Source organism: Morone saxatilis, unplaced genomic scaffold (assembly GCF_004916995.1).
Source record: "Morone saxatilis isolate NCDOM2014 unplaced genomic scaffold, NCSU_SB_2.0 Contig19, whole genome shotgun sequence".
Classification (NCBI taxonomy): domain Eukaryota; kingdom Metazoa; phylum Chordata; class Actinopteri; family Moronidae; genus Morone; species Morone saxatilis.
Window position 1 is genome coordinate 8,641,516 of NW_023339751.1, and position 27,786 is coordinate 8,669,301.

General features: G+C 36.5%; 1 protein-coding gene across 1 annotated transcript in view; it reads left to right on the forward strand.

Annotated features, from left to right (window-relative positions):
• Positions 1–27,786, forward strand: part of eys (eyes shut homolog) — a 153,225-nt gene that overhangs the window by 19,771 nt on the left and 105,668 nt on the right. The window contains exons 8-22 of the mRNA XM_035663372.1: positions 451–590; positions 2,245–2,408; positions 2,564–2,817; positions 4,221–4,325; positions 7,844–7,966; positions 10,520–10,633; positions 12,715–12,837; positions 13,555–13,668; positions 14,248–14,481; positions 16,450–16,572; positions 16,674–16,787; positions 19,342–19,455; positions 20,522–20,635; positions 23,788–23,985; positions 25,720–25,841. Coding sequence (XP_035519265.1) covers positions 451–590; positions 2,245–2,408; positions 2,564–2,817; positions 4,221–4,325; positions 7,844–7,966; positions 10,520–10,633; positions 12,715–12,837; positions 13,555–13,668; positions 14,248–14,481; positions 16,450–16,572; positions 16,674–16,787; positions 19,342–19,455; positions 20,522–20,635; positions 23,788–23,985; positions 25,720–25,841 — 2,156 coding nt within the window. The remainder of the gene's footprint in view (positions 1–450; positions 591–2,244; positions 2,409–2,563; positions 2,818–4,220; positions 4,326–7,843; positions 7,967–10,519; positions 10,634–12,714; positions 12,838–13,554; positions 13,669–14,247; positions 14,482–16,449; positions 16,573–16,673; positions 16,788–19,341; positions 19,456–20,521; positions 20,636–23,787; positions 23,986–25,719; positions 25,842–27,786) is intronic.

The window sequence follows — 27,786 nt, forward strand, 5'->3', positions numbered from 1 at the left end:
TATCAATTATCATAACACCACCTCAATAAGTATTCTTTCAGGGACAAGACAGAGTGTCTGTTGTAATACTAAACAACCCTTTTTTTGTCGTACACAAATCTGATAATGGTTACAAAAAAAGAGATTAGATGAAAAAGCAGGATACAAAAGAAACACAATATGTAGGTTTTTGCATTTAAACTTAAATAGAAAGAATATTTGAGGCTCAAGTTAAATATAACGTCAGGTGCACTGTGGCACATACACTACACCTTAAAATAAGGCCAATCCTCCAGTTTACCCACAGCTGTTTCAATTTTGGCCTTGTTTATTAAATATATAGAAGAGCTGACCTGGTACAGTGACATAAACTGGAGACGGGTTTGTGGCACTGGTTGCAGATCTACTTTCTGCTGGTCTGGTGCAAGTATTGCATCAGTTACATCTACTGTATGAAATCTTTTCTTTCAGGTTTCCTGGGACAGAATTGTGAAGTTGACATAGATGCTTGTGCTCTGCAGAACAACGCATGTCCACCAAAGACTCTATGTTTGGATCTCCCAGATGGCTTTGAATATACCTGTCGTATACCCTGCCCTCAAAATCTTCAAGTGGGTAAAAACATCTTAACACACAATTTGTCCTCATCTGCTGTTCAGTATCCACGTGTTTAGTATTCAGTTCAAGTCCTATACATGTTTGAAGTGCTCCTTAGCTTCTATTTATTTCTCTTGAAATGATCTCTCCTAATTTCTATGCAACAGTGCATTAACATTATCACAACATCATCATCAACGTTTGTGTAGAGGAGGTACCACACTCCTGTTTGATTATTATTGTCATGTAAGAGAACAGAACCACAATCACACTGATATCTAACTGAGCTGATGGTACATTGTGAATTCATTTCTAAATGAGTAGTAATTTGAAACTTTGGCATAAGAATTATGACTCAATACAAATGTAGAAAACATAGTCTGTCCTGACACAAAACACTTACTTACTTAAAGTAGTAATATAAACAGTTCTTTATAGTAACCTACAGATCTTTAAACTGTCACCACATACTAAATTATAACATAACGGACTTAAGTGAGAAGGTATATTAATTCAGTATCTTATTTCTAAAATGTGGGATAATCCTTTGTTATACACGGGGATAAAAATAAGCATAAGTCCCACAGGAAGATTGACAGCAAATGCGATAATCCATAAACACAGCAATCAGCTGGTGCTGAAGCTGTAGAGTATGTTGGTTTACCCGGGAAGAAAGCTGTATTAAATTCTTGACTAATGAGGGAATTTGCTTTCATTCGACTTTTATTGATACATTTTAAACATAAGAGAACCAATAAATGTAGTAAAGTAACAGATTTTTACCTTTGATCTACAAAAAGTTACTGTATGGATGAAGTATGCATTCCCAGTATACTGTATGCTGCATATTTAAAATCATTGAAGCACATTTTTATGTCCTTTTTTTAGTTTGAATGTGGTTGCACATCTTCCAGATTTTTAAGCAGTCATGGTGGGAGAAGACAAAGCTGGAACTGTGTGATTGTTTGTCAGGGCTTTTGCTTCTGGCACGCTCGACAGGAGCATATTTACAGGATTGAAAAGGCCGCCGCCACCTGACGCAGATGAGTGCTACTGAAGATTTGCAATGTCTGTATTTTTGAATGCACAAGTTTCTTTACATGTAGATGAATCGACTCTGCGTTTAAAAAAAGCTGCCAAACCTGAACAGAGGAGCTTCTTCAGATGACAGATGGAGATGATCACTCACTGTGGAGAAAGGCTTGTGTTGGCCCCCTTACAGAAATGCCATGATGTCTGCATTATACACAAGTCGACTCTTCCTCTGCCCCTTTGTTTCCCCTCTACTATATATACACATGTACCAGCTAGCAGGCATATCTGTTTTGGTACAGAGAACACTTGGGAGGTTTGGCCCTCAATGACCATTGATCTTGTCTTGTAAGACATGATGTAGGCGCCACATGGAATACTGAGTGAACCAAGTATAAAGCATGAATCAGTATTCATGAGTGTGTCATGTGGCTGTAATGAAGCTCATTCTCAGGCAGCCAGGAGCAAGAAATGATGAGGGGTTGCATTGTAAAATCATGGTTATATTTTTTGACCAGAATGGGCAAAATCCAAGATATTAGCATACAAGATGAAGTGATTTCATTTTTGTACATGAAGCAGCGAGCCTCTTATTTCATGACTTATCCAGCTAACAGCTCTATCTTCTATCAACAGCCGTGTGCCAATGGAGGACGCTGTGTGCTGAATACTGCTAGTAGCTACACCTGTATCTGTACACCTGGTTGGTCTGGTCAGGACTGCCGTATAAATGTCAATGATTGTGTTCAACATTGGTGTCAAAATGGAGCCACTTGTGTGGATGAGATTGATGGTTACAGGTAAGTGTTCAAATCCTGATTGTCTTCAGGCCATTCAGTCTCCAGAATGTCAATGATTGTAAAAGCCGTGACATTTACTGTTCTCTTCCTTCCGGGTTGATAGAATCCCTCTTACTCTATACAGTATTAAGAAATTCTCTTTAATCTGTTGGTAGCTGCCTTTGTCCCAGAGGATACACAGGCATCTACTGTGAAGAGGACATTGATTACTGTGTCGGCCGTCGCTGCTCTGAACACGGTGTTTGCCTGGACCAGCAGTATAACTTTACCTGCCGCTGCATGCTTGGATTTGAAGGGTCGCTCTGTGAACTGGAAACAAATGAGTGCAACAGCTTCCCCTGTGCAAGCGGTGCCACCTGTGTGGACCTAATCAGTGATTATCGGTGCCACTGTCCCCCAGGGTTTGAGGGTATGAGACCATCTGATACAACTGAGAGCCTATTTACAGCCATTAGTATGTCCAGGCACAGTAATATAATATAATAATATAGGTTTTAGAGCAGGTTTTAGTGTTCAAATGTTAAGATATATGAAATTTGATATGTGTCAGAGCAAATATGCTGGTTGAGTTACATATTATGGATATAGTTATGGAAAATTGACAATACTATACATAGAAGTGATTGAAATTTCTTAATTGTCATAATGCTCTTTGATAGTATTGGGAAGGTGATCTCCTTGTGTAAATCATTATGCATTAGAACAAGTTTTATAGTGACATAAAAATTGTGCCTTTGCCCTGTTTCATTGCAGCAATGAATGTAGTATAAATGCAAAAGCCTGTAACGTGAAGGTATGCATTCATTAATCACTGTTAATAAAAATGCCAGTTTTTATGATATGTTTAAAACACCTGTTAAAATATATAGCACATATTGGTCAGATACTTTTAAGGCTAAAATGATTCAGTTACATGTTACAGTTAATGTAGTTAAAGTCGTGTTTATGTTAAAACTGATTAAAAATTTAAAATTTTACCTTTTATATTATCTGATTATGCCAAAATCAAATATTTAAATTAAGTTATAAGTTAGATAATGTACATTTAAAATAGTTTGTCTATTTTGACACTTGGCATATCATTACTTATATTGGCCATGTGTGATGAAAATGTCTCAGTTGAACAGTGGTGCAGTAATGTGTAAGCAGTTAAATTCATATTGGCTAGCTCAGTATCATAGAATGTGTAGTGCAAAGTGTGTCTTATACAGTATATTTAGGCTGGAGCTACAGCAGCTACCTTAATTATGTGAGTATCTTACAGTACATGATTAACAGAGCACTTGCCAGTGCATGGGGTCATGATGGCAAAAGCACAATTACCTCTGGTGTGGACAGCAGTACAGATAGATGAGCAGTGCCAGCGCTCTCCGGCTCATCTTAGAGATCTTAGGCCAGACCTAGTGGTGCTTTAAATTTGTCAGTAAAATCTTAAATCAATTCCATATCTAAGTCGCCCAGAGGATACTAAAATTGTGGTTATAACATGTACGCATACATACGAGCTGCAACACATAATCATTCAATCACATTTTGAGCCAGTTGAATTCGAGGTAATCAGCTGCCTTGTGAAATAAAATCATGTGTTCAATAAACCAGGTGCTGCTCATTGTTGAGAAAATAAACAGAAATTTGTGCAGCATCTGTTCTGAATGTTGTTGTGGTTAGAATTATTATTCACGTATTAGAGCTTCACAACATCCAATAATTATTAAATGTCCATGGTGACAGCAAAATATATTAGTTGAAACATTTCAAACTGTAGTCCCTGTGACATTAAATAGAGTTCATTTGTTTCTCTTTATCCTGCAGGAAGGACCTGCTCTGAGAATGTAAATGATTGCTTGTTGCAGCCTTGTCTAAATGGAGGCTCGTGTATGGATCTGATAAATGACTACATTTGTCATTGTCCTCTTGGTAAGTACAAACTACTTGTGTATTATTGAGCATGTTTACAAAAATATCATGCTATTCATTTTCTGTATGCCGTACCTTGGGAATATGTGAATTTCTCACGCATTTACATACAAACTTGTGTATTTTGATAATTTTTCAATTTTTGTTCAAGATGTGCTTCTAAAGATAGCAAAGACAGATCAGTTACACTAGTCTTTTGAAAGTCTGTATGCGGACTAGAAACTACAATAAGCGTCTAACAAGGCTCTGCATGAAGAAAATAGAAGCAATAAATCTGTATTATGGATTAGGGTTTAAAAAACAAATGTATATCTTGCTAAGCACTGATGTGTGTAAACATGACTTACCTTATTAGACTGAGATTTTGTTTTCAGCATTGCCCTTTAATTGTGACACCATGTTTTACAAATTTCTATACGTTAAACATTTCAGAACACATGTTCCAGAAAAGGATCCATAATCAGTCCATAATAGAGGGTGGTTTTGCATTCCTCAGTGTGCGGCTGATTTTACTATGCCCTCTGGTAATAAAACACTTAATCACTACTTGATTGCACAAGTCAGAATGTCGCAGCCAGCCCACTTGGCATTACAAGTCCAATGTCACATTCAGTAGTAAACAGCCGCAATCCACAGAACAGGATTTACAGACAAATATTTGAAAAATAAAATCCACAAAGGTGTTGACAGGACACAAAATACACTCTGGCACTGGGAAAATGGGTCTGTTTTGGTAAATTATTTTCTTAACATATTCCACAAAGGCAGAAGAACTGCACTGGTTATGGTGAATATTTTACTTTTGTAGTCTTTTGAAAGTCTACCCTCATACAAATACAGGCTGTTTGAATTTGATGTAGTGAAACAATATTGCCAGTTTTGTTGCATCTTATTTTAGTTCTTTCGTGCCTTTTCCTCAGCCAAATATGCCTCTATTTTACTGCACAATAAATCAACACAAATGCGGGTGAAGTCATTAAAACATTTACTGCCTTGAAACATGTACAGCACCTGTTACATGGTCTGTTTTATGACATTATGGGATGCAGCAAATGCATCACTGTAAATAATGTGCTCTTATTGTTTTTCTGCCTTTTGCTCAAATTAGATTTGGACAACAACAGAACACCAATGTGTCAGTAAGCTCCCATTACTGTTTAGATTTCATTGACAGATTTATAGACAGGTGTTTTTGATCACTTTATCTTTTCAGAAATTCAATTAGATAAATGGTCTGTCAGGTTTACTTGTTTCTCCCAACAAAAAACAAACAATCAGAAAAGAGCATCACTATTTTCTAACCTTGTATACAGACCATTATTCCTACCACTGTAGCCTTTTTTAATCATTATTATGACTGGAAACATACTAGAAGGTTCTTCAGCCAAGGTTGCACAACACATTTAGAGGATTCGACACGCATTATTCGCTCTTAAATAAATCACAGTAAAGGCATTCCAGTGTGTTGCGGTTAATTCAGATTTTTTTTTTTGGTTCTGCGACCTACCAGCACCTGACTGTTGTTGGCAGTGCATGGGGAGTTTTGTTTACGAGTTACAGTCCTCTAAATGTGTTGTTTTTAGTACAAATTATTATGAATCTGCATCAGAACACACATGATTGGCAATCATGCTAATTAGTTGATGGCAGCCATGGTTGTTTGGAGAATGCTTAAATCCTGTCACGACTAGTTAGTACCATTTGAATTTATAATGTTGCTGTTGTGCCACTTTCCGTGACCAGACTTTTTAGCGTGACGTACAGTGTGCATGTCATCTAAATTTTGTTACAATTGCAGAGGACATTAAGGAAGTATGACATCTTATTCAAGCCTACCGGTACAGTAAGTTCAGAACCAATACCAGGAAAATGGTTGCAAAATCTGCTAATGTGCAAATGGACATGAACTAAACTGATTCATTATTTATCCATTGTGTTTCACAAATAGGCACAAGGTCGCATTATTAGATTTTGAGCAGAACTGAAAACTAATCACTTTACACCATATTTAATTGAATTCTGTATTGTATTTACCATGCTAACTTACACGCAGACCAACACAGAAGGCCAGGAACATAACCTCTTTGGTAGAGATCCAGTTTTCGTAATTGTACATAACCGATTCATATTAATATGAATTTGGTGATTTCTATCCGAGAACATGATTTTCAGTTTTTCAGCTCAGTGAAGCAACCAGAACGTTGATGAGAGATGATTAAATATGCTGATGAACAGCAGTTCTCCAAGCCAAGGAATAGTTATGACCCGTTGCTGTTATCATTAACCACTAAACATGAGTACATGAGGACTTGAAACAGTACATCATAGCATGTCTTGTTACTGCTGTACCTTTTGAGATAAAGTGAACAGTTTCACTTTCTGCCTTTCTTTCTGCAGCAAATTTGGGCTGAGCCACTAGTAGCTGTCAGATAGAATAGGGAGTCCCATTTGGAGATGGTGATACTGTAAATGTGACATTCCTTCATGCAACATTAACCTCAGAGTGAATTGCATGCACAATTGGTTATTAAACACTTCTGAAACACTCTGTTGGAGGCAATAGCTGTCCATTAACTAGTCAAGGCAATACATAATATGATGAGAAAAGGGTAGTTGGAAGGTCATCAAACATCTAGATAGATGTGTTGATGTAAAAGTACGCTGCTCTGGGTACAGGTTACAATGTGAAGAAAGTGTAGACAGCTTACGACAGGAACTACATAATCTAGTGTGTCTGCTGTCCTGTGTGTATACTCAAGTCTTGGTAAAAGGGATTTGCATTAGGAAATAATGTTTAAAATATGTCACTTCTTTGCCAGTGAGTGAGACCTACTTTGCAGACAGCTGCACACAGATTAATGTGACAGAGATGCGGGAACATTCTTCCTGTGTAGAGGCTTCTGGTGTAAAGAGGTTTTTGGTTGCCGTGAATATGAATTTTAGAACATTCGACTGCTAAAAACTCATAAAAACATATTCTGTGACTTCATCTCCTGGCATTTGTGGACTTAACAATTTAATGCATTTTTTTTTACCTACATTAATTAATAGGCACGTGTTGAGCAGTGTGATGTCAGTGAAAAAACAGTGATCTATTTTAGGATTCTCCCTTGAAGTCATCTTTATTTGTACAGACACATGTAATGAGTATCGGTCCCACCATCTGTCTGTGCTTTATTTACAACAATAGATATTGACATGGGTATCTATCAGTGACATGCAGACGTGCATTTGGTGGGGCAGATAAATGTGATATAGATCAGTTTGGTGGGGTGGGTCTCTGTCAATGATTCACTCAATTAGCATACTGCATAGCAGGTAGATTGCAAGGAAAAGAATCAATACCCCCATTAATCCACAAAAGAAAAGGTGTCTTAAAGCTAATAAAACATACAGCCACATAAATATGTGTCCAGTAAAGTATGTTGCTGTTTTATAAATTCACTCCTTGTTGCTTATTTCCATAGCTTTGGCTGTTTATGTTCCGTCTTCATGTGTTAACTCAGTTTTCATTGCAGGGTTCAAGGGGAAGGATTGCTCTGTGGACATTGACCTTTGCTCATTTGGAATGTGCAGTGAACATACATTAATATGCGCTGAGACCAAGGATGGGCAGAATGTCTCTTGCACATGTAAAAGAGGTAAGCAAGACCTTTAACAGGTGTTATTCGTGTCATGCAGGTGTTTTAACAGGTGGAAAATGAGCCCAAGGGCGACACCAACCTTTCCTCATGCTTACTGACTTACACATAGTTCACTGTACTAAAAGGAGTATGTCGCTGTGTAAATACTGCAACTTTCGGGAGGGTTACTTTAAAAATGTAATCTGATACAATTACTAATTACCTGTTAAAAAATGTAGTCAGTAAAAGATAACTTTCCTTTACTTTTGGGTTACCTCAATAAAAGGTTGCAAAGGAAGTCAAAAGAAAAGGTTTAATAGAAATATAACTTTAATATTTTATGTATTCAATAAAACAGGACAATGTAGCCTTAGAAAACAAAATGGAAACCAAGATTTTTAGCATCCAATATGTAACCGTCTGCTCAGTGTATTTTTAAGAAAAACTTTTTGCTTTTCAAATTCAAGCAGTAGCCTAACATTTTCACAGCTGGCAGGCAGAACTGTTGTTCCCCTTTTCTGCTTTAAAGACAAAATGGTGGTGAAATTTCCACCTAGTAAAAGCATTTTTTACTAGAGGCCATTACAATGAATTTGTATTTTGTTTTTATATAAATTAGAATTCTGTTAATAATCCCCGTTTTTACTAAATGCAAGTTACCTTTCTTTTTGTATCCTGATTATGTAACTCTATTACATGTAATTGGTTACTCCCTAAGCCTGGCTGTGAATACATCAAAAAGTATATACATTTTTTTGGTTTTATTTATTATAAAATGTTATTTTTATTTTTGTCTTTTTCATGTGCTGTAGTTTCAAAACTAGTGCATCATGTTTTTATATCTTCATAACCATCTGATATACCTATGCTTATGCTGATTTATGCAGATTAATTTGACAATTCCTAAAGCAAACATAATTTTGTTTGTGTGCCAGTCAAGTCCCCCTGATTCCCCTCCATTCGGATGACATTGTTATCACAGCACCAGCAGTGACATGATAACACAAGAGTAAGTGGAAGAAGCTCGACCTCTTAGATACTCCGAGGCTTGCCAGGGGTAACCAAGCTTTAAAGTCTTTCAAGTAAAGGCTATATGTGCTGTGTGTACATGTATAGGAAGTCAGGCAGCTTAATCCTGGACACAGTTATGGTATTTTAAATAAAAACATTTTCCCTGCCAAACCAATCATAATTCAGTCGACACTACTCCACAACATCTCTGCTAGCTCTTCTCAAATGAATGGCTATTACATAGAAGTTCATGTAACCCAATCAATAACCGTAACTCCATTGCACTTATGCTTGGCAGATGTCAAAGTGAAGGATCGTGAGTGATTTCTTATGTAAATTAAAGCAACCTGCAGCGAACGGCTCTCTCCAGATCACTTCTCAAGGGCAAACTGCGAGATGTTGTCATGTCTAGATGTTTCAGGTCGGCAGTCTTGGCTTCCTTATCGTCTAATGTTTGCCAACTTAATGTGTTTAACATGTTTCTTATACCCTTACTATACTGCATATCCCACGCTGCCAACTTTTTGACCTAATATTTAGTACCCACATTAAATCATATACTTGAACTGAGAGCGTTGGATGGTGCATTTTGCATGTATGATTTTGCTTGTTGTTTAGGAAAAACAGTATTGGCTTGTTATGAAGGTTGTTGAGGAAACTCTTCTTAGATTTTTAAGTGATTAAACTGTCTTGAAGAGCAGATTTTGCAGGCCAATAATTGTGTTTTTGTAACCAAAAAACTGTTTTTGACAGCAGCATCTTTTTGTTTTACATTTAAAGGAGCAACTTTGCAGTGCAAGACTTATTTTTGCCATAAAATTATTTGAGTTCCAAAAGCTGTTGTTTTATCAAAAGCCCTACTTGGCATGAGACCGTTTCTGTCATACAGCAGGTTTTCGCAATGCAGCAGTTGTTTTTGTTTGGTTGTTGTTCTTGTTTTTGGTTAATGCTACAGTATTATTTTGGAGGAAAACTGCTTATTCTGACTTTTCTTTTTATACTCATTTTTCCACGTTTGTAACTGTGAAGAGCCTCTCAGGATGTATCCCTTATGCTCTGTTTAGTCCTGGCTGACTGTGTGAAACATTCACATTGTACACAATGATACAACAAATGCTCTTAGTTAAATAAGTGTGAGGTTAACCCACAAGCAGCCTGCGTAGCACCAGCAATAATGTGCCTTAAACACTGACATGTTTCATCTCTTTAATGGCCTGTGTGGGTGTACGGTGTGAGAGCTTTTACACATGTGCACTGATGCATGTTATTTGTTTCATGTGGTTCCCTTTGTGTATAGATTGACTTTGATCTTAAAAATCACTGGATTTGGCTCGTTTAATGTAATAAATCAGAAGGGCAATGACTGGCTCTTATTAAACATGATTAAATGATCCAGTGAGCTGAGTCTGCATGTGCCCAGCAAGCTCTTTGAATCAATACAAGCTTTGAAAACCAGCTTTTGTTTGTGAAAACAAAGTAATGCTGATCCTAATTGGCGGAGGAATGAAACCAGGCAAAAGGATTCCAATAACAGTGTTTTTTTTTATATATATGCTGCAGGGTTTGGAGGGTCATTCTGTGAAGTAAATCTCAATGAGTGCGAGTCAAAGCCATGCCAAAACGGTGGTATTTGTGTGGACGGCATTGACCTGTATGAGTGCTTCTGCTCAGAGGGTAAGTTGCAATGCAATTAGATCCTTCAATAGATTCAAGATGATACGATTATGTGGCTAATTCAGAACTTTGTTGGTTTTTAAGTGTACAGCCAACCCGTTTCAGCCCTGAAGTTATGAACCTGGTGTAAATGAAAAAGCCATTCAGAAACGCTTTAACGCAAATTCTTTCTTGATTCTGTTGTTTGGTGGTCTTTTTCGTATTTCTGTGGATAAATGGACAAAGGGAGAAAAGACAATAAGTTATTTCCACTGCAGCCACAGCTCAAATCAACAAGATTGATATTCAACAACCATATAAGGAAAAACCCATCTTATAGAAGTATTCAGAAATGAAATGATTGCAACCAGAACAGTGCTATTTCACCAACAAACCTCAGAGTGACTAGAAATATCAATCCCAGATAAGCTGAATAACCTGTACCAATTTCCTTTTGTTGATGGGACCAATATTTACAGTAAAAATTATGGTAAACCACTTTGTCCCAATCATGACAACAGTTGGACTACAGTTCAAATGAGTTAAATAGGTAAAGAATGTTGTCAAGTTATGAGTTTTTTCATAAGCATGAGCAATTTCATCTTTTGGAATCAAAAAGGAATATCTTGCCTTTCAGATCTTTATGATAATGTTTCCATTCCATTTCAATAGTTACAATATAAATTACATCTTCCTTAAACAACTTTATCAGCTGAAGAGCTCATTAATGCACAAAATGGATTTGAAAAATAATTCCCCAGTCTTCTCTTCCCTGCTAAAACATCTCCTCAGTATATATGAAAAATAAAAAAATTGCACATTCAACATTATTAAATAAATAAATTTAAAAAAATAAATTAAAAATTGCACATTACATTCAATACAGACTATTCCTTATCTCACACAGTTTGATGCAATGTTTCCTGAAAAAAACATAGATAACTACATTCATCCAATCGGGGTATGTATAAGGATTCAACAATTTTTGCACAACTGGTAGAGATTCTTGGTACTTATCTTCATAATCGTCCAACACCATGTCCTCCTTACTATGACGACAAAAAGTGTATCTTAATGTCTGTGCAACTGTGTGCTATGGAGGGTTGAAATTGAACAGAGTTTGGTCCTGATTTGGTGATTTTGCTGATTAGTGCACCTTGAGCCAAATAACAGCAACTAATCAGTGAACTAGTAGCGTTTGATCAGAATGAAAACCTGTATGTTCTCAACAAAAGGTGTTTTTTAGCATGTAATGTTGATTGCTACCTTTATTTCTGATCATTTTCAGTAATATATTTTCTAATGTTTCCTGGCTTGCAGCTCAATTGCCGTTAGGTTAACAAATATTTGCTTTAAATTTCTCACATCACATAAAATCATTCCATCAGAAATTGTCACTTGGATCATTAAAGTAAGAAGGAATAAATCTCAGCTATTTTTCCAATAATTTCTTGGTCCAGTTGACATCTTACCTGTGAGACATACCTCTGATTAAACCTTGATTGCGGGTGAAGACTGTTATGCATTTTTAATGAAGTCAGGATAATTGTCAAATTTTATGACATGGAGAGAGGTGGAAATTGGTTCCATGGTCAGTTTGAGAAATGATGAGAATTTGACCTGCACCGATGATGCTGATAGCCAAGCATTAGTCATGGGCCTCCTGTAGCTGCAGTGTGTGACAGTGCTAATGATAGTCATTTTGTAGCGTGACCATGCGGTAGAATATATTTATGGGGGACTAAAATGTCAGAAATTGGCAGCACTCACTTTTACTTCATGACTTTAACCTTTTATTTTTTTCAAAATATCAAATGTGCTGATATAACTCGCCGTGCAAAAAATGTTAATCAAGTAGACACATGGTATGACAAAATCTAATTTATTTTTTATCAAATGTAGACTGTGGTGCGTTCTCCTCTCCATACTATGTGCTCGTTTACTTGTGACAAGCTTGCAGTGAAAAGTCATGTAAAATTTCACGACAGCAATAAATTGCTTTTGGGTGCAATTTGATACTAATTAGTATCTTTTCAAGTCTGGTGTTTACTGACATTCACACGCCATCTCTTATGAGATTTTTCTTTCTCTCTTTATCCCAGGGTTTGGGGGTTTGAACTGTGAAATCAACTATGATGAATGTGTCCATGGATACTGCGCCAATAATTCCACATGTATTGACCTGATTGCAGACTATGAGTGCATCTGTCCTCCGGGCTTTGCTGGTGAGTTATCTGTGTCATAATTTTCATAGTTTAGGCTTTAATGAATATAGCGCAGATTGATACCTCTTTAGCAGTGATAACCATCAAAGTGGTCCCATTGTTTAATGCAAGAGCTCATTCACCAATTTTAGATGGACTGTAGGTGATTAAGTAGAAAATGTGTTTTTTCTCCTGTAGAAACTGAATATAGGACAACATTTTTACCCAAAGATAATATATATATTTTTTAAATATCTAAGAATGCTGGTGCTGTATATATTTTAATAAACCCAACACAAGAGCACATGTACTCTACATTACTAATTCATGTTAATTGTGTCTCCAATTTTATATTCATTGTATCCATCACTCCCATATGTTTTTTTGCACAGTAGTAACAAGGGAGTTCCATTCACATTTTTGTACTGTGGTGCTATAGGGAGGCAGAAAAGTAAAATCAATTATGTGTGCCTTTGGCTGTGGGGAGAAACTGTGAATAGACACTGAAAGTACAAAGGTACGGTAGTTATCCTGTTGTATCATCCTACTGTTTCCATTACCGAACACATGCATACCTCACATCACGCTGGTTCATCACGCTGATGGTTGTCACTCTCTGCGGTCCGATTCATTTGTGTGAGATGTGTCATTATGTTGGTTATGTGATTTTTTTTTTCTCTCTCTTTGCTTGTCTTCATCTTTATGTCGCTTAATTTACTATCTTTATTTACCTTTCAGGTAAGAATTGCTCCACATCTGTCTCTGAATGTGCATCAGATGTTGAGTTCTGCAAAAATGGAGGAATCTGCTCCCGCAACTTAGCTGGGGAGATACACTGTATTTGCCCTCCAGGTATTAAACAAGCACATTTTTATATGGTAAACTTCTGAATGAATTTGTTAAGCTCTATCTTTGTTTTGAACCATGAATCAAGCATGACGTTTGTTCTTTAGTCACTACAACAGTAATTTAATTTAGACAAGTAGACATGCACTAGTGTACTTAATAATAATACTAAGCTATATAATCATTATAACCACAGTGTATCATGTGCTCTTCTTGGTTTATTCTACATCAATTCCTCTTTTAAATTCAGCATATTAGTGTTGTTGATTAGAGTGGTATCACCAAAACAACTTTTTACCACTTAAGTGAATACCATTAGAAAGCATACGTACAAATCCATAAATGAGAAAAAGCCACACACCACAGTTTTTTTTCTGTAGGTTGTGTACTTTTGCTGAAACTCCTCCTTGGTCTTAGTGCTTTAGGCTCCAGCTGGATCAAATATGTAAATCAGCAGGGAGGAAAAACACTGGCAATGACGGCACTACGTGAAATCCCAATCCATGATGTGTGCCAGACGTGGGAAGGCAGGATACTGTACACAGAAAAGCACATCAATCACTTCTTTGATCCCACCTCTTACAGGATACCACGGCAATGACTGCTCCTCATCTGTGAACCAATGTGTGTCAAATCCTTGCGACCCTAAGGGGAATCTCCTCTGTGAAGAGCTGGAAAATACTTATAGATGTGTGTGTCAACATGGGTACACGGGGCCGCTCTGCAAAACACCTATAAACCACTGTGTTGATGGCTTGTGTCGACATGGTTCAGTGTGTGTGGATCTATCAAGAGGGTTCAAGTGTGATTGTTTACCAGGTAGGTTGACCATCCAGCAGGGGCTTGTTTCAAATGGAGGCAGTTCCTCGACTGAATCGTGTACGTAGCAGACAGACTCCCAGTTTGATGATTTCACTTGTTCAGCTTCCTTCTATGTGGGAGTCTAATCTCTTTGGCCTTAAGCAACAACACGTAACAGCCTTATGAAATATGTAAGTCAGGGCTCAGTTCATCAGGTTGTGAGCTGACTTCAAAGCAGTGATGGTACTTGAAATGCCTGTTTGGCCACTTAGGATCCAAAAGCCTTCCGTTGGTATTTTACCAAAGGAAACGTTTACAATGAAAGAAACTACTGTCATTAGATAACTTATATGGCAGAGGGGAGAACCCAATATTATTATTTTATTTTATCAGTTAAAACAGTAGATTAACTTTAGTTACCTGAACTACATTTCATTGCTGTAATTCACAGATAATTACTAAAACAGTAACTGCCTCCAGGCATTTACATAGTAGTATACCAATAGGTAATTATCTTCCTTAATATACCTTTGTAATTTTGGTGTATTATAATTTGATCATTTTTTACAACATTATTTAATAGTATAAATTGTTGAAAACTACCATTTTGTGCACATACTTACCAAAGTTAATAATAACCCACCAAGTTCTTTCTCAGTTTATGTGAAGTGGACAGCGTGTATGGCATGGCCAATATGAAGTGGGATTAAGAGTGTCGTCATTACTGGAAAGGGAAAAGAAATAGTTCACTTCAAAAGAACAGAGACCAATTATTAAAAACCTCCAAATGAACTAACCATGTATTAGTGTGAACATTACAAACAGAAGGACAGACATTTCATCACTTGTTGCAATTAAAGTAAATTTCAGTAGCAGGTTTGTAATGCATTTTGATGTCAAGCTTAATGGTACACAGGGGTTTCTTGTAAACAAAGTTATGCTTGCATTCAATATTTCTCACAAAAAGGCATTGTTTGTCCCGTTGAAACCTAGCAAACTGTAACACCTGTTCAAGCTGGAAAGGAACATGAATAGATTGGACCCAAACGCAAGACAGATTAAGCAGAGCTGTGCAGTGGTACAATCATTTTAGTAGTACAAGACTAACAAAAAGGTGAGGCAGGCAAGGGTCAAAACCAGATAAACAGTCCAAAAAAATTAAACAAACCCAAAGGGGCCAGGCATGAAATGAGAATAAGACATAAGAATGTCCAAAGCACACATTAGGAAACACTGAAACGCTTAAAATCAAGACAAAGATAAACTGACAATAACTAAACTAAATCCAAAATTGTGACACAAACACATAAATTATAAAAAACAATCTTTTTAATATTTTAAAACCTGCATTGCTTACATCCATGTTTGCTAGCTAACGGTCTTCTTCTTCCTGGTCTTTGTGTATAGATTGTTCCGTTACTTCACATATTAACGCTACCAACCTGTGAAACAGTGAGAAAGTGTCAGCAGAAACGTGTATTATGTCGCCTGCATGCTCATGAATGCCTGTGTTTGCACAGGCATTCATGTGCAGGAAATAAAAACAAAATGGTGACCAATTCACAAAAGCATTGCTCCATATACAAGGTCAAAAACTCCAACAGGGGGCATTTAATTACTTAAGTCATTACTTCAATTACTGTACATTTTAGTATTCAGTTGGTATCACATCTGAACACTTAACTAATTGTTCAAAAGTTTTCAGCCTGAATACTTACAAGGTTCCTTTTATTGTTTTAAGGAAGAATTAACATTTTAGTCCTTAATAATACAGTAATTATACATTTTGTTGTTTACCTATGCACTAGAAGGTAAGAAACTCAAATAGTTGTTATTTTGTTCTTTAATAATAATAAGGACGAACCATATGATCGTTACTAGAGAACTTTACTAGGTGGTGTTATAAATCATCCTACAGGCAACTTCAAAGGATTGTCCCGGGAAACCGAGAAACCCCATAACAACATCATCTTATCCTCTGTGCAGGTTTAACAGGCGAGTTTTGTGAGATAAACATTGATGATTGTGAAGAAAAGCCGTGCGGAGTCCTGAGTATTTGTAAAGATGCTCTCAGTGGCTACAGTTGCTTCTGTGCACCTGGATTTATTGGTAAGTGAAAGCTATGTTAAAGTTGTTCTTTGTGAGATAAAATGGAATTTTATTCACAGAAGCAATGTGTCAACACGTTCTACTGCTTTCATACTTTGAAGGAAATAACTGCGAGATTGAAGTGAATGAATGTCTCAGTCAGCCTTGTCAAAATGGAGGCTCCTGCATTGATGAGCTCAACTCATTCAGCTGCCAGTGTCCTCTTGGAATCACAGGTATTTTGCACTCTATTTTAAACATTTTATACACTTAGCATCACACTGCTGACACTTTAATCAGAACTTCAAATTCAGCCAAATTTGACATTTAACTGTAGACATGTGGATGCCTTAACTCTCAAGTGATCAGCATGGATCTGAATGACCAACTGGAGTTAAATAATACTCTTAAAGAGACAATATGTCCATGTAATCCATGTAATTTGGCCTCAAAGCAACAATAAATGTTTTATACATTTTTAATATTGCAGTATATCTTTACAAAGAGATATAAATCAATAATGCCAACACAATTTAATGTAACATGTATGGGTGCACTTTCAGTATCTTTTATTCTATTTGTGTTCTCCTGAGTGTTAACTTGTTCTATCACAGCTTGGCTGAACATACTTGTCAGCCAACTGCCTTGTGATGTATCTTTTATGGTCTGCTTGGCCAAGTATGGATCACTTTGCTATTTCCATGCCAATCTAATGCTGTACATAAAGTCTGGTATAACGTCACTTACCATGACAAACAAAATATCTCGTTAATGATAATGTGTAAACAGTATTGCTTAATCAAAGCAAACCCCATATATTTAGTTACATTTTTCAAAATGTACCTAGTCATATATTCAGATTGTGATTCAGATTTCAGGAAATTATATTAAAATACATATAGCTGTTTATACTTGGGGCTGGATCTGAGGAGTTTAAGTTCCCCTTACTTAATGTTGTATCACTTTTATAGCTCTGTATTGTAGGAACTGAAAGGTATACTACATTCTGGCTGTCAATCTTCAAGTTTTAGGATTTACGGCAACAAACAATTTTTGATTACATTCCATTCAACCTTGATCCTTCTCAATAATGGAAACCTTTTATAGACGTACAGCTACAGAGGAGCCTCAGAAATCCCATCAGGACAATATTTTTTATGTGAAGATTGAAATGGCTGTCTCTGCTCCTAGTGTGTGGCAGGTGATGTGCTTAATCGTAGTATCTTCAATTAAATTGTTTTGCATCTACTACAATTACTATGGTTACGTACTACAAAGTTTTCATAACCAGGTCTTTTACTGGTTATGAAACGGTCTTAATTTAATACTGATGCCTCTATATGACCTACATAAACAGACAAGACCATTATCAAGAAGATTGACTATTTCTATGTTTTTATTCTTAATGCATGCCACTGGATCGGATTCCGCTTGAACTCATTGAAACGAGGCAGTAGAAACACTACTGCTTGGTAATTTAGAGATTTGTTTTTCGATACGCTATACACAAAGTTAAAAATAAAAATGGAAAAACTTTATCCTCCAGGGACCGTTAATACCTGTACATTTCATAGCCAGATGTCGGCACTAGAGGAAACTCAAGGAGCAGTAATCATTTTTAAGCCATGAAAGGCCTATTTTCATAAATTTCGTAAGAATGTCAATATTAACACCAGCATTGATGTTTTTCATCACAGTACAGTCATATAAATCAGTTAACAGCTCCAAAGCATTTTTGTGAAAAACCTCTTTAAAGTGTTTCTTTTTAAGTGTCAGCTGTTAAGAATCTGAGAATAGACAGAGACAAATAATGATGTTTATACATACAGTAAGTGAGCAAACCTGCTGCAATACGTTTGCTGAAGCTGCACATCTGTCAGTAATAAGTGGAGTCATAAAATCATGCATGTCCCCAGAGTCTTTCAGAGAAATCGAAATGTTTTTGGCTACATTTAGAAACAGTATTGACAACATTTCTTAGGGAACCTCATTGTGTCAACACTTAACTCGTGCTAACCTCCAGGCCACATCCAAGCCACATGGCAATTAGGTTATAAAACAAGCTCTATCCTTTATAGTGTTACAAGAGCAGCACAAACAGTATACTGTATTACATGACATGTTGCTGTAATTCAAAGACCTGTTCTCGCTTTGGCATTTCACACTATATAACAGCCTCCTCCAAAGCTTGCAGAGACTGTAAATGTGTAAAATAGTGATGAAAAAAGAAAAAAAAATCTTGCAGCCTTGTTTGTGTGCAGCTGATCTGCTTTATACGTTCAGAGAAAACAAATTAGGAAGGAAACATCTATATTCTGTATTACTTGAACTATTCTTTGTGTCATACTATATAGAAATAAATATATATATATATATATATATTTAAAGAATGGTGACAATCTATTTATGTTGTTTTTTAGTGGAACAGTACATTTCAATATCTAAAGCTCCTATTTGTTGAATATTTAAGACTGAATATCAATGTCAAATTAATTTTGCTAGCAACACTGTAAACATTTGTTTATTCCATGTGTTGAAAAATGTCCACATGAAATATCTTGCTGAGTTAATTTTTGTGACAACTGTCTTAATATACTAACAACCAAGGGATTCAAGATGTCACCAGTTTGAAATTCTACATGAAGAGGCTTTGAGTCAAATGGAACATGTATTTCACTCAGTTGATGGGAAGTGGAAAACTGAGCATGAGTCATAAAATGTTCCAAATCAAAGTTTCAGTATGGACATTTGTGACCACTGCTGACTCCTTTAAATGTCATGTCTTTACAGGAAACTACTGTGAAGTCAACATAGATGAGTGCATATCCTCACCCTGCCTGCACAATGCCACGTGTGTTGACCTTGTTCATGGCTATGGATGTGTCTGTATGCCTGGCTTCACAGGTTGGTGAATGCACTTCATATATTCTATATTTTAGCATGCTAACATTTACAAATTAGTGAGAGTAGTAGTAGCCCAATGTCAGATAAGGACCACACTGTAGTATCACATCACTTACTGAATGCAATTGACCATGTGTCAATTGTTTTATGTGACAAGGGTACAGATACATACATTTGAAAATTGTTTGCTTTACATGTTTGTTTTGTATGTCACCAGTTAAAACAACACATTCAGACATTCACATCTTTATTCATAAATTATGCACTGCCATTCAAACAGGTACGTTTTCAAATCAAAGTCAGCTGCCATGAGCAGCTGCTCTTAACAGTGTAGAGACAGCAGAACACTGTAGCATGATGTATCATTTATCATTTAATAATTTCCCTACATGTGGTGCTGTGATGCCAACTATTAAAAGTACAAAGATGAATAATGACTCTAGATTTAAACAAACGTCCACCTGGAAAGCTCAAACACACAGTAACAGTTTCCTAATAATCCCCACAGAGCAGGATTCACAGTGCATTATAAGTAATATAACTAGTTTCATTGCTGAATCTTTTTTTTTCATCCCTGTGAATAATGTACTGAAGAAAACTTTTTTTGATTGTTCAGAAATTATATCTGAAATGGAGGTCTTGCTGTGAGGATATTCTTTGCTGTTTCATACCATGCTGCAGCACCATAGGGAACCCTCTCAGGTGTTTTAGCTGTATTCAGCACTACAGTGCATGATCCTTAGCCTTTCCGTCATCTGTGTGTATGGTATTATGATCACAATCACCAAATGAATTAATTTACAAAAACTTTATCCAATTATTTCCGGTTCATGTCATTTATTAATACACTCAATACATTCATGTTTATACCTAGATGAGAGGTTTTGGTTGTTCTAAAGTGATGTTAACAAGCCTGTAGTATGGAAAATTTGTACAAGTTCCACTTTATTTAACTTCCAGCAATGTGTTTTGTGATTTAAACCTTGACTGTTTCAGAACTGCCAAGCATTTATGTCAGTGACCCTTCGATGTAACATATTTATCAATCTGTGTTCTTTCCTGTCAGGTACAAAGTGTGAACTTGACATTGACGAGTGTGCTTCATCTCCCTGCAAGAATGGAGCCACTTGCATTGACCAGCCTGGTAATTACTTCTGCCAATGTGTGGCTCCATTTAAAGGTAATGAGCATTGAGGGAATGTGGACAAAAAGCAAAGTTAATTAACTTCACATGCTATTATTTTCACCTGTCTAAACTCACTTCACACGTCTCAACAAAATTAGTACGTCTTCATTCTCTACCTGTGATTAAATAAAGAAAACTTGAGTAATTAGTGAGATGTACGCCATGGTGGGTGGTTCTGCCACACAAGTGACAGCTTCCATCATTTAGTCAGAGGAGCCACTGTAGCATCACTGTGCAGCATTATCATTGCATATCAGTGGAAAAAGCATGCTGATGGGTGACTTCAGGTATTGGATTATTTTACAGACAGTGAGAGAGATTCAGACCTACTCTGTGAGAGGAGGAGATGATGAAAAGCTAAGATCAGATTTAATGAATGATCACTGTTTGCAGCCAAAACATAGATCTAGTTTTCATAATGACATTTTATAACAGCGATTGCTAGTTAATCCAAGTTGAAATCTTCTATTTTTTATTATTTTATTCTTGTCTCACCACAAATTATTGATGTATTTCATTTATTGTGTTTGTACACAGTACTACAGTGTGCATTATTCAATCATCTGTAGATTATATTTTAGGATAACAAATCAACAAAACATTTAATATATTGTGTAAATATTTGGAAAATAAATGTGCAAGTTCTGTTGTCTATATTTCATACATTTAATCAGTTATTGTTCACACAGTGGTAAAAATGAGTTGTAGGATTTAGCTGGTACTACACTGCCTGTTGAAACAAATAATTAAACACAAAAAATCATAAATTACCAGATTTTTTTATGATGAGTTGTTGTCACAGCTTGTTTATGTCATATATTGGTAAGGATTGCAATTTTCTGAATATGATTTGAGATCTTTCTGGAAGGACAACAGTCAGGGCAGCACTTCACAAATCTAGGCTTTACAGCAGAGTGGCCAGGAGGAAATGACTCCTGAAAAAGGCACATGGAATTTACAAAAAGGCACTTCAAAGATACGCTGTCAGCGTAAGGAGAAAGATTCAGAGCTCTGATGAAAATGAAAATGGAAGTCTTCAGTTGTAATTCAAAGGACTATAGAAAGTGCGACAGAAATGGGGCACAGTTGATTACCCATGTAACACCATTCCTGCAGGCATCGTAGTGGCCATGTTATGATGTGGTGGCTTTCCATAGTCAAAGGTAAAGGGAACGGTAAATAAAACAAATAACATTCAAGTATATTCTGAGAGAGAATCTGCCAATGACCTTTATCCATACCACAGTGTGTAATTAAAATGCACAATAGTAACCATGTTTATGCCATATAGTAGGAAAGTAACTTAGAATCACTTCAAAATAATCACTTTTGAGTCCAATCTGCACAAATCACTTTGTAGCTGAAGATCTCAACTGCTGTGTTAATGCGACATCTTACAAAAGCAAAAACCTTGTACCAGATTGTTGTTAGACCCAATCACCACCTCATTCATCTCCCTCATTAGAGATCACACATCTGAGAAGCAAAGTGTGTCTTAAGCAAATAAAAATTCCACTTTCCTTCTTTCACCAAGTCTGTATACACACAAAATGGTAGGTAGCCACACAACACAAGTGTGATAATACTAAAATAAGGGAAATGTTGCACCCCAGTCCTTGAGTTTGTGAGGGCTGCAGGAACTCAAAGACACTGAAAGCTGCAAACAGTTGTTGGATGGGTTGTTGATTCTCAATGAGACTTGCAGGTCTGGGAACCCTTTGACACAGGGCATAATTTGATTCAAAAATATAATAAAATAAATAAAAAATATTGCTTAATGGAGTTTTAATATCACACCTTTCTTATACAGCGGAAGGTAACTATTGCCTGGTTATGAAGTAGTTCTAATCAATAAAAGAGTGCTCTGCATCCTGTATGACTGGCAAGCTGTAATATAATGTCTAATATTCATAATATTAATGTGTCAAATATAAGTATCATCAGAACTGAATTTTATGAACTTGTTGGGTTTATGGTGCTAGTGCCTGCTGGCTCATATAAAAGCTATAATGTGCCTTTTTATATAATTTGACTTAAATTATTATTAAAGTGTTTCCTCTACGAATAAGCAACTGATTTCACCAGGATTTTTTACTGATAATTATTGCAGCATTTTCTTTAAGATTGTCGTACTGATTTTTTTCTCAATATTTTTCTTTCTTTGTGTGACTGTTTTACAGAAATTATCAGAGGTAGGACACATAACCATGGTGTTATGTCTAGTTTTGCATGTTTTGCAACCTTCTTTTTAAAATTCATTCATTTAACGTGCATCGCCTGTTCTGTTTGATGTTCTGCATTTGCTTTGTGAAGGTCGTTTATGTATGCATGCTCTGTAATTCTTTCGCTTTGTTCATATTTCTTAACTCTCTTATTTGTGCCTGAGAAGAATGATTTCCTTCAACAAATGCTTGCTTTATGCCTGCCCTGGATATGTTGATATAATGACACTTTAATTTGCCTGTACAGTTCTAGCAATTTGATAAGAAAAACAGTGACATAAAATCTTAGTAGTGTCAATGATAACTTTCAGTCAGCACAGTAGTAATCAAATTGAGTTCTGCACAGCCACGGGTGTGCTTTTACTGGTTATTTCAAATCAGCATGGAACATGACGGCCAATTACAGCTGAGGACGGAGACAATTATTCATTTAGTAATTATTTTGTCACGACCACAATTAAATCGGCCATTGAAGGAAATAAAAATGCAATTTTTAGTTTTAACTGTTTTTAAATGCATTTAAAACAGCATTGAGAGTGTTTGATTGACTTATATATCTGCAAGAATAATCTGAGATTGCAAATATTGTTGTTATTTGTTTTTATCACTTTGGTAATTGACACTATGCTTTAAAGAGGAAACTGCTACATAGGGGAAGAGGCAAGATTAGCATTAATTATTACTAAATATGACAGTAAGAAAGTGACCTTGGATCAGTTTCTACTACAACACTTTTAAGACTTACTGTGTGTAATTCTGTTGGTCTGTCTGGCTTGACACAGCATGTGATCTACCACAAGGATGGGTTCAAGGAAACATACAATATGGGTTTAATATTCCCAGGTTTACATTCCCATTGTATTTCTCCACAGCTTGCTGTCTGCTGCATGGTGCTCCAACATGTCTTTCTTTGCCTCACTCCAGGTCATAATTGTGAGTTCTTACCCTGTGAGGCCAGTAATCCGTGCGAGAATGGCGCAGTGTGTGTGGAGGAGTTGGATCAGGACCATTTCCCTTTGGGTTTCCGCTGTCACTGTCACCAGGGCTTCGCTGGCCCCCGCTGTGAAATCAATGTGGATGAGTGCAGCTCCAGCCCCTGTTTTCACGGCTTCTGCTATGATGGTAAGAAACAGCCTATCTCGCCAACATGCTTAATAACAGGCACTGGAGATGGAAGCAAACCTCCATACACACACAGACACACAGGCACGCAGTGGCTATGTCAAATTTGGTTTTGCTCACTTACAGTCTGACAGACAGTTTTCAATTGGGTCAGCATTGCAGCTAATAAGGGTGTTATGAGAGTGGAGTTATTCCATCTGATGTGAGGATCTAGGACATTACCTGCTGGACTAGGCTTGATTAGTTACTAACATAACTGGAAAAGGAAATCAATTAAGCATCAGTGTTGTGTTGTAATTTGAATAATGGATGATAAATGACAAAATTAATACAATCAAAACTCGAACAGATTATTGTTTTTCTTCCCGTTGCTATATATCTCGCTTAAGTGGTAATAAGAATAGTTTAATAATAATAACGGTATTATTAATAGTCTAAAAGTGGATGATTATTTATCAACAGTTGGTCAGTGATTACGATGTAATTTGGTTAATTTATTTTTACTGCGAAGGACAAAAATAAAAAATTGCAGAAATGTATGTAAAATATTTTTTTATTTATTTATTATATAACTATTGTGCACTAGTTGTGGCCCGAGTCAAATCAGATTCCCCTCAGTAGCAAAATCTTTGTGCAGGAGTATTACCTCCCAGCCTCCATGGCATCTCAACAAAATCCTGCCAATGTTGTTTCAACTGGCTTATGCTGGAACAAAACAGTGATGGCAGTGGATCACTATCTAAGAGTATCCTATCCCTCACTGCACTACAGTAGACCTTGGCCAGCTGTCTTGACTAATCTTGAGCGCAGCCGGTTCACTTTAGGTTAGTGAGGCAGGCCTCTAGGACCTATTGGCTGGCGCTCAGCAGCAGCCAGCCAGCCGCCAGGGAGAGCACTGCATAGCCACAGTGGCTGCGATGAGTAATGCTGCTGCCACCCAGGACCTAAAGCATTTAATGAGAGTAATAGCAGCTACACGCACCAAGACAGAGTGACAGCATAGATTACGTGGTAAATCTTTGGGATAATGAAGAATCCTGGGACCCTGACTGGGGAAGTAATAAATTCACTCCTGTAAGAAGTGCAATTACCTCTGTCACTGGCTGCCTGTACACCAGTGTTGTGTTGGAGAAACAGAATGATGCATCCCACTTTAACATCATTAATAATTAAAGAGAGAAAGGAATGGATTATTAGACGTGGGAGATTCTAACTTCTGATGGAAGAAATTGGCACATTTGTAACATCTGAATAAAGGATGGCCCTGAAATGGGCTGTGTCCCTCTGTTGCACCTTTTCCCCCTCATTCGATGTGCTGCAAGTGCATTGAGAGCGTGAAAACAAATGACCGGGCTTTCAGGCTTTCATTGGGAACGAGTGGGATAAGTACAGATGGGGGACGAGGAAAGTACTAGGAGAAAAGAGGACAGAATGGCCATTGCAGACAGGTTCATTTGAAGATGGTTAGAGTGTCAAATCCTGTCAGACTGATGCAGAGGGAGGTAACCTGTCACATAGATTTAGCGACAACAGGTTGGAGTGATACAGCACAAGGCGTTTATTTTAATGGTCATATCCATTAAAAAAATGAAATTGCAGTGTGGGATTGCGCTTTGTGCTCATAATCGGCACTTACCTGTGTAGATATGTAGTACATTAATGGGACCTACTGTGAGTAGAGTGAATTAATTTATGATACAAGGCGATGTAACTGTCCTACTGATTTTGTTTCAGTTGTAGACGGCTTTTACTGCCTTTGCAATCCTGGTTATGCTGGGCTGAGATGTGAGCAAGACATTGATGACTGTGTGAACAGTTTGTGCAGTACCAACTCAATATGTAAGGACCTCCATCTGGTAAGTAGACGCATTTTTTTTGGCAGTATAATGCGCTAATATAATGGATTTTAAAAGGCTTTAAAATGGCCAATGTCCTGCAAATCACTATAGCTGGTAACTCATTTAAAACACCACAGTTCATCATAAAATATTGACAGGACCTGAATCACATAAGGAATTGCCTATTACTGTTGATAACTGTCATGCAGTTAATGTTTGAAAGCATTTCAATTTCAATAAAATAAGTTTTAAGTTTTAGGTGTCTTGCTGAAACGAGGAACAGGAAATGTCTAATGATGTTTAATACATGCACCTCATAATTGGATATCCTAATAGAGAAATCATACCAATTATGCTATTTATGCCTCGTGAGCTACGCTTTTAATGTGCCAAAATGACCAAAAGGTTACCAAAGTATACTTAGAAAAAACAGTCTACAATGAATTTATTAAATATGAACTGCATATTGAAGTGTCCATCTTTTTTCTTTTGCAAAACAATGCATATTGTGTCTTTTGGATCAGTAGACATTAATCTTTAAGATTAACATATAGATCATAAAACAATGCACTATAGTCAGTACTTCCTTTTTTTGGATTTTTGCTTTATCATTTTGTATAGTCTGTACAGCTCATTAGCCACAGCCTAAATAATCGTAGCTTAGCAAATGTAGCAGTTCGGAACTGAACTACAGTGGTAGGATATTTAGGATAAACAATGTCTTGTAGATGCAGTTGATTTTTTCGTAAATGCAAACTAAGTTTGTGAAATTTAAGCTGTAAATTGCACATCACAGATCAATTTATTTTGTAAATGACTTCTCAGTAAATTTTATTCCTAGTGCGCTTCTCCTCCTGTACTGATAGTTGTTTCTACAGATGCACACACTTGGATTTAAAGGAACATTTTAAGACTTCATTTTTGCAAGACGCAGCTCTACTTCTGTAGTTATTCAAGTGTTTTTTAAGCCAATAACATTGATCTGTTGCAGCTGCAGAAAGGCCCTGGGAGCTGAATGCTGCTTACAAACTGTGCAATGAGTACCAGGGGCCTTTTTCCAACAGCTGCTTATTTGCTAACAGATTGCAGTAGTGAAGCAGATGTGCCATAGATAAAGTCTTTGGGTTTGTTTGGTTTTTTTCATTCGACAAAGACGGATAACTTCTGGTGTACAGTCCTCACCTAATGTTTAAAATAAGTCTATGCTCTCGAAAATGAGTGCATAATGTATGTAAGAAATATGAGATCTATTTAACAAAAAAAGCATGTTTCGGCTGTGAGACGATGGAGTCCCAGAGGAACCAGAGGAGAAAAAGTATTTCGTATTTATTGTGGAGGTACACAACATTTTTTTTTCTGTGTCACAAACACAAATGAATGAATAAAGTTTAAATACAAAAATAAAATTAACTTTGAGATTTTCATAACTAAGTTAAGTTGGGGTTTCAACTTGTGGCAGTGATCTTCCTTCATAGAAAATGCTCAGTAATGGTCTATAATATATCCAAAAATAGTCAAAAATAATTGAAGCCAGATTACGTATTGCTAAGCCACACTTTTATGTATCTAAATCAACATGCTGTATTCTCACATTTTAATGTGTAAAAAAATAACACAAAAAAAAATAAAATAAAATAAAAATTAACTCCTCTTTGTATTCATAGGCACTACCAGAAGCAAACTAGTATATTTGTTTGTGGTTATCGAGACACGTTGGTTTCAAGAAAGTGCTGCTGTACCAATTTGAGGATAACTGAAGGACAAATGCCCTTTTTTTCCTCTCTGTATTAAGAAATAATCTACAAGGAATTCTATTATAAGGTTTCAAAATTGTCCCAGCACAGAATCCTGGCTAAAACATTTCAGTGTAATTTTCTGGGAGAAACTAAATACTTCAAATACAAAGACAAAAGGACACTGTTTATGAAGGGAATTGGGTGTGATACGAGGGATATAATGAAAT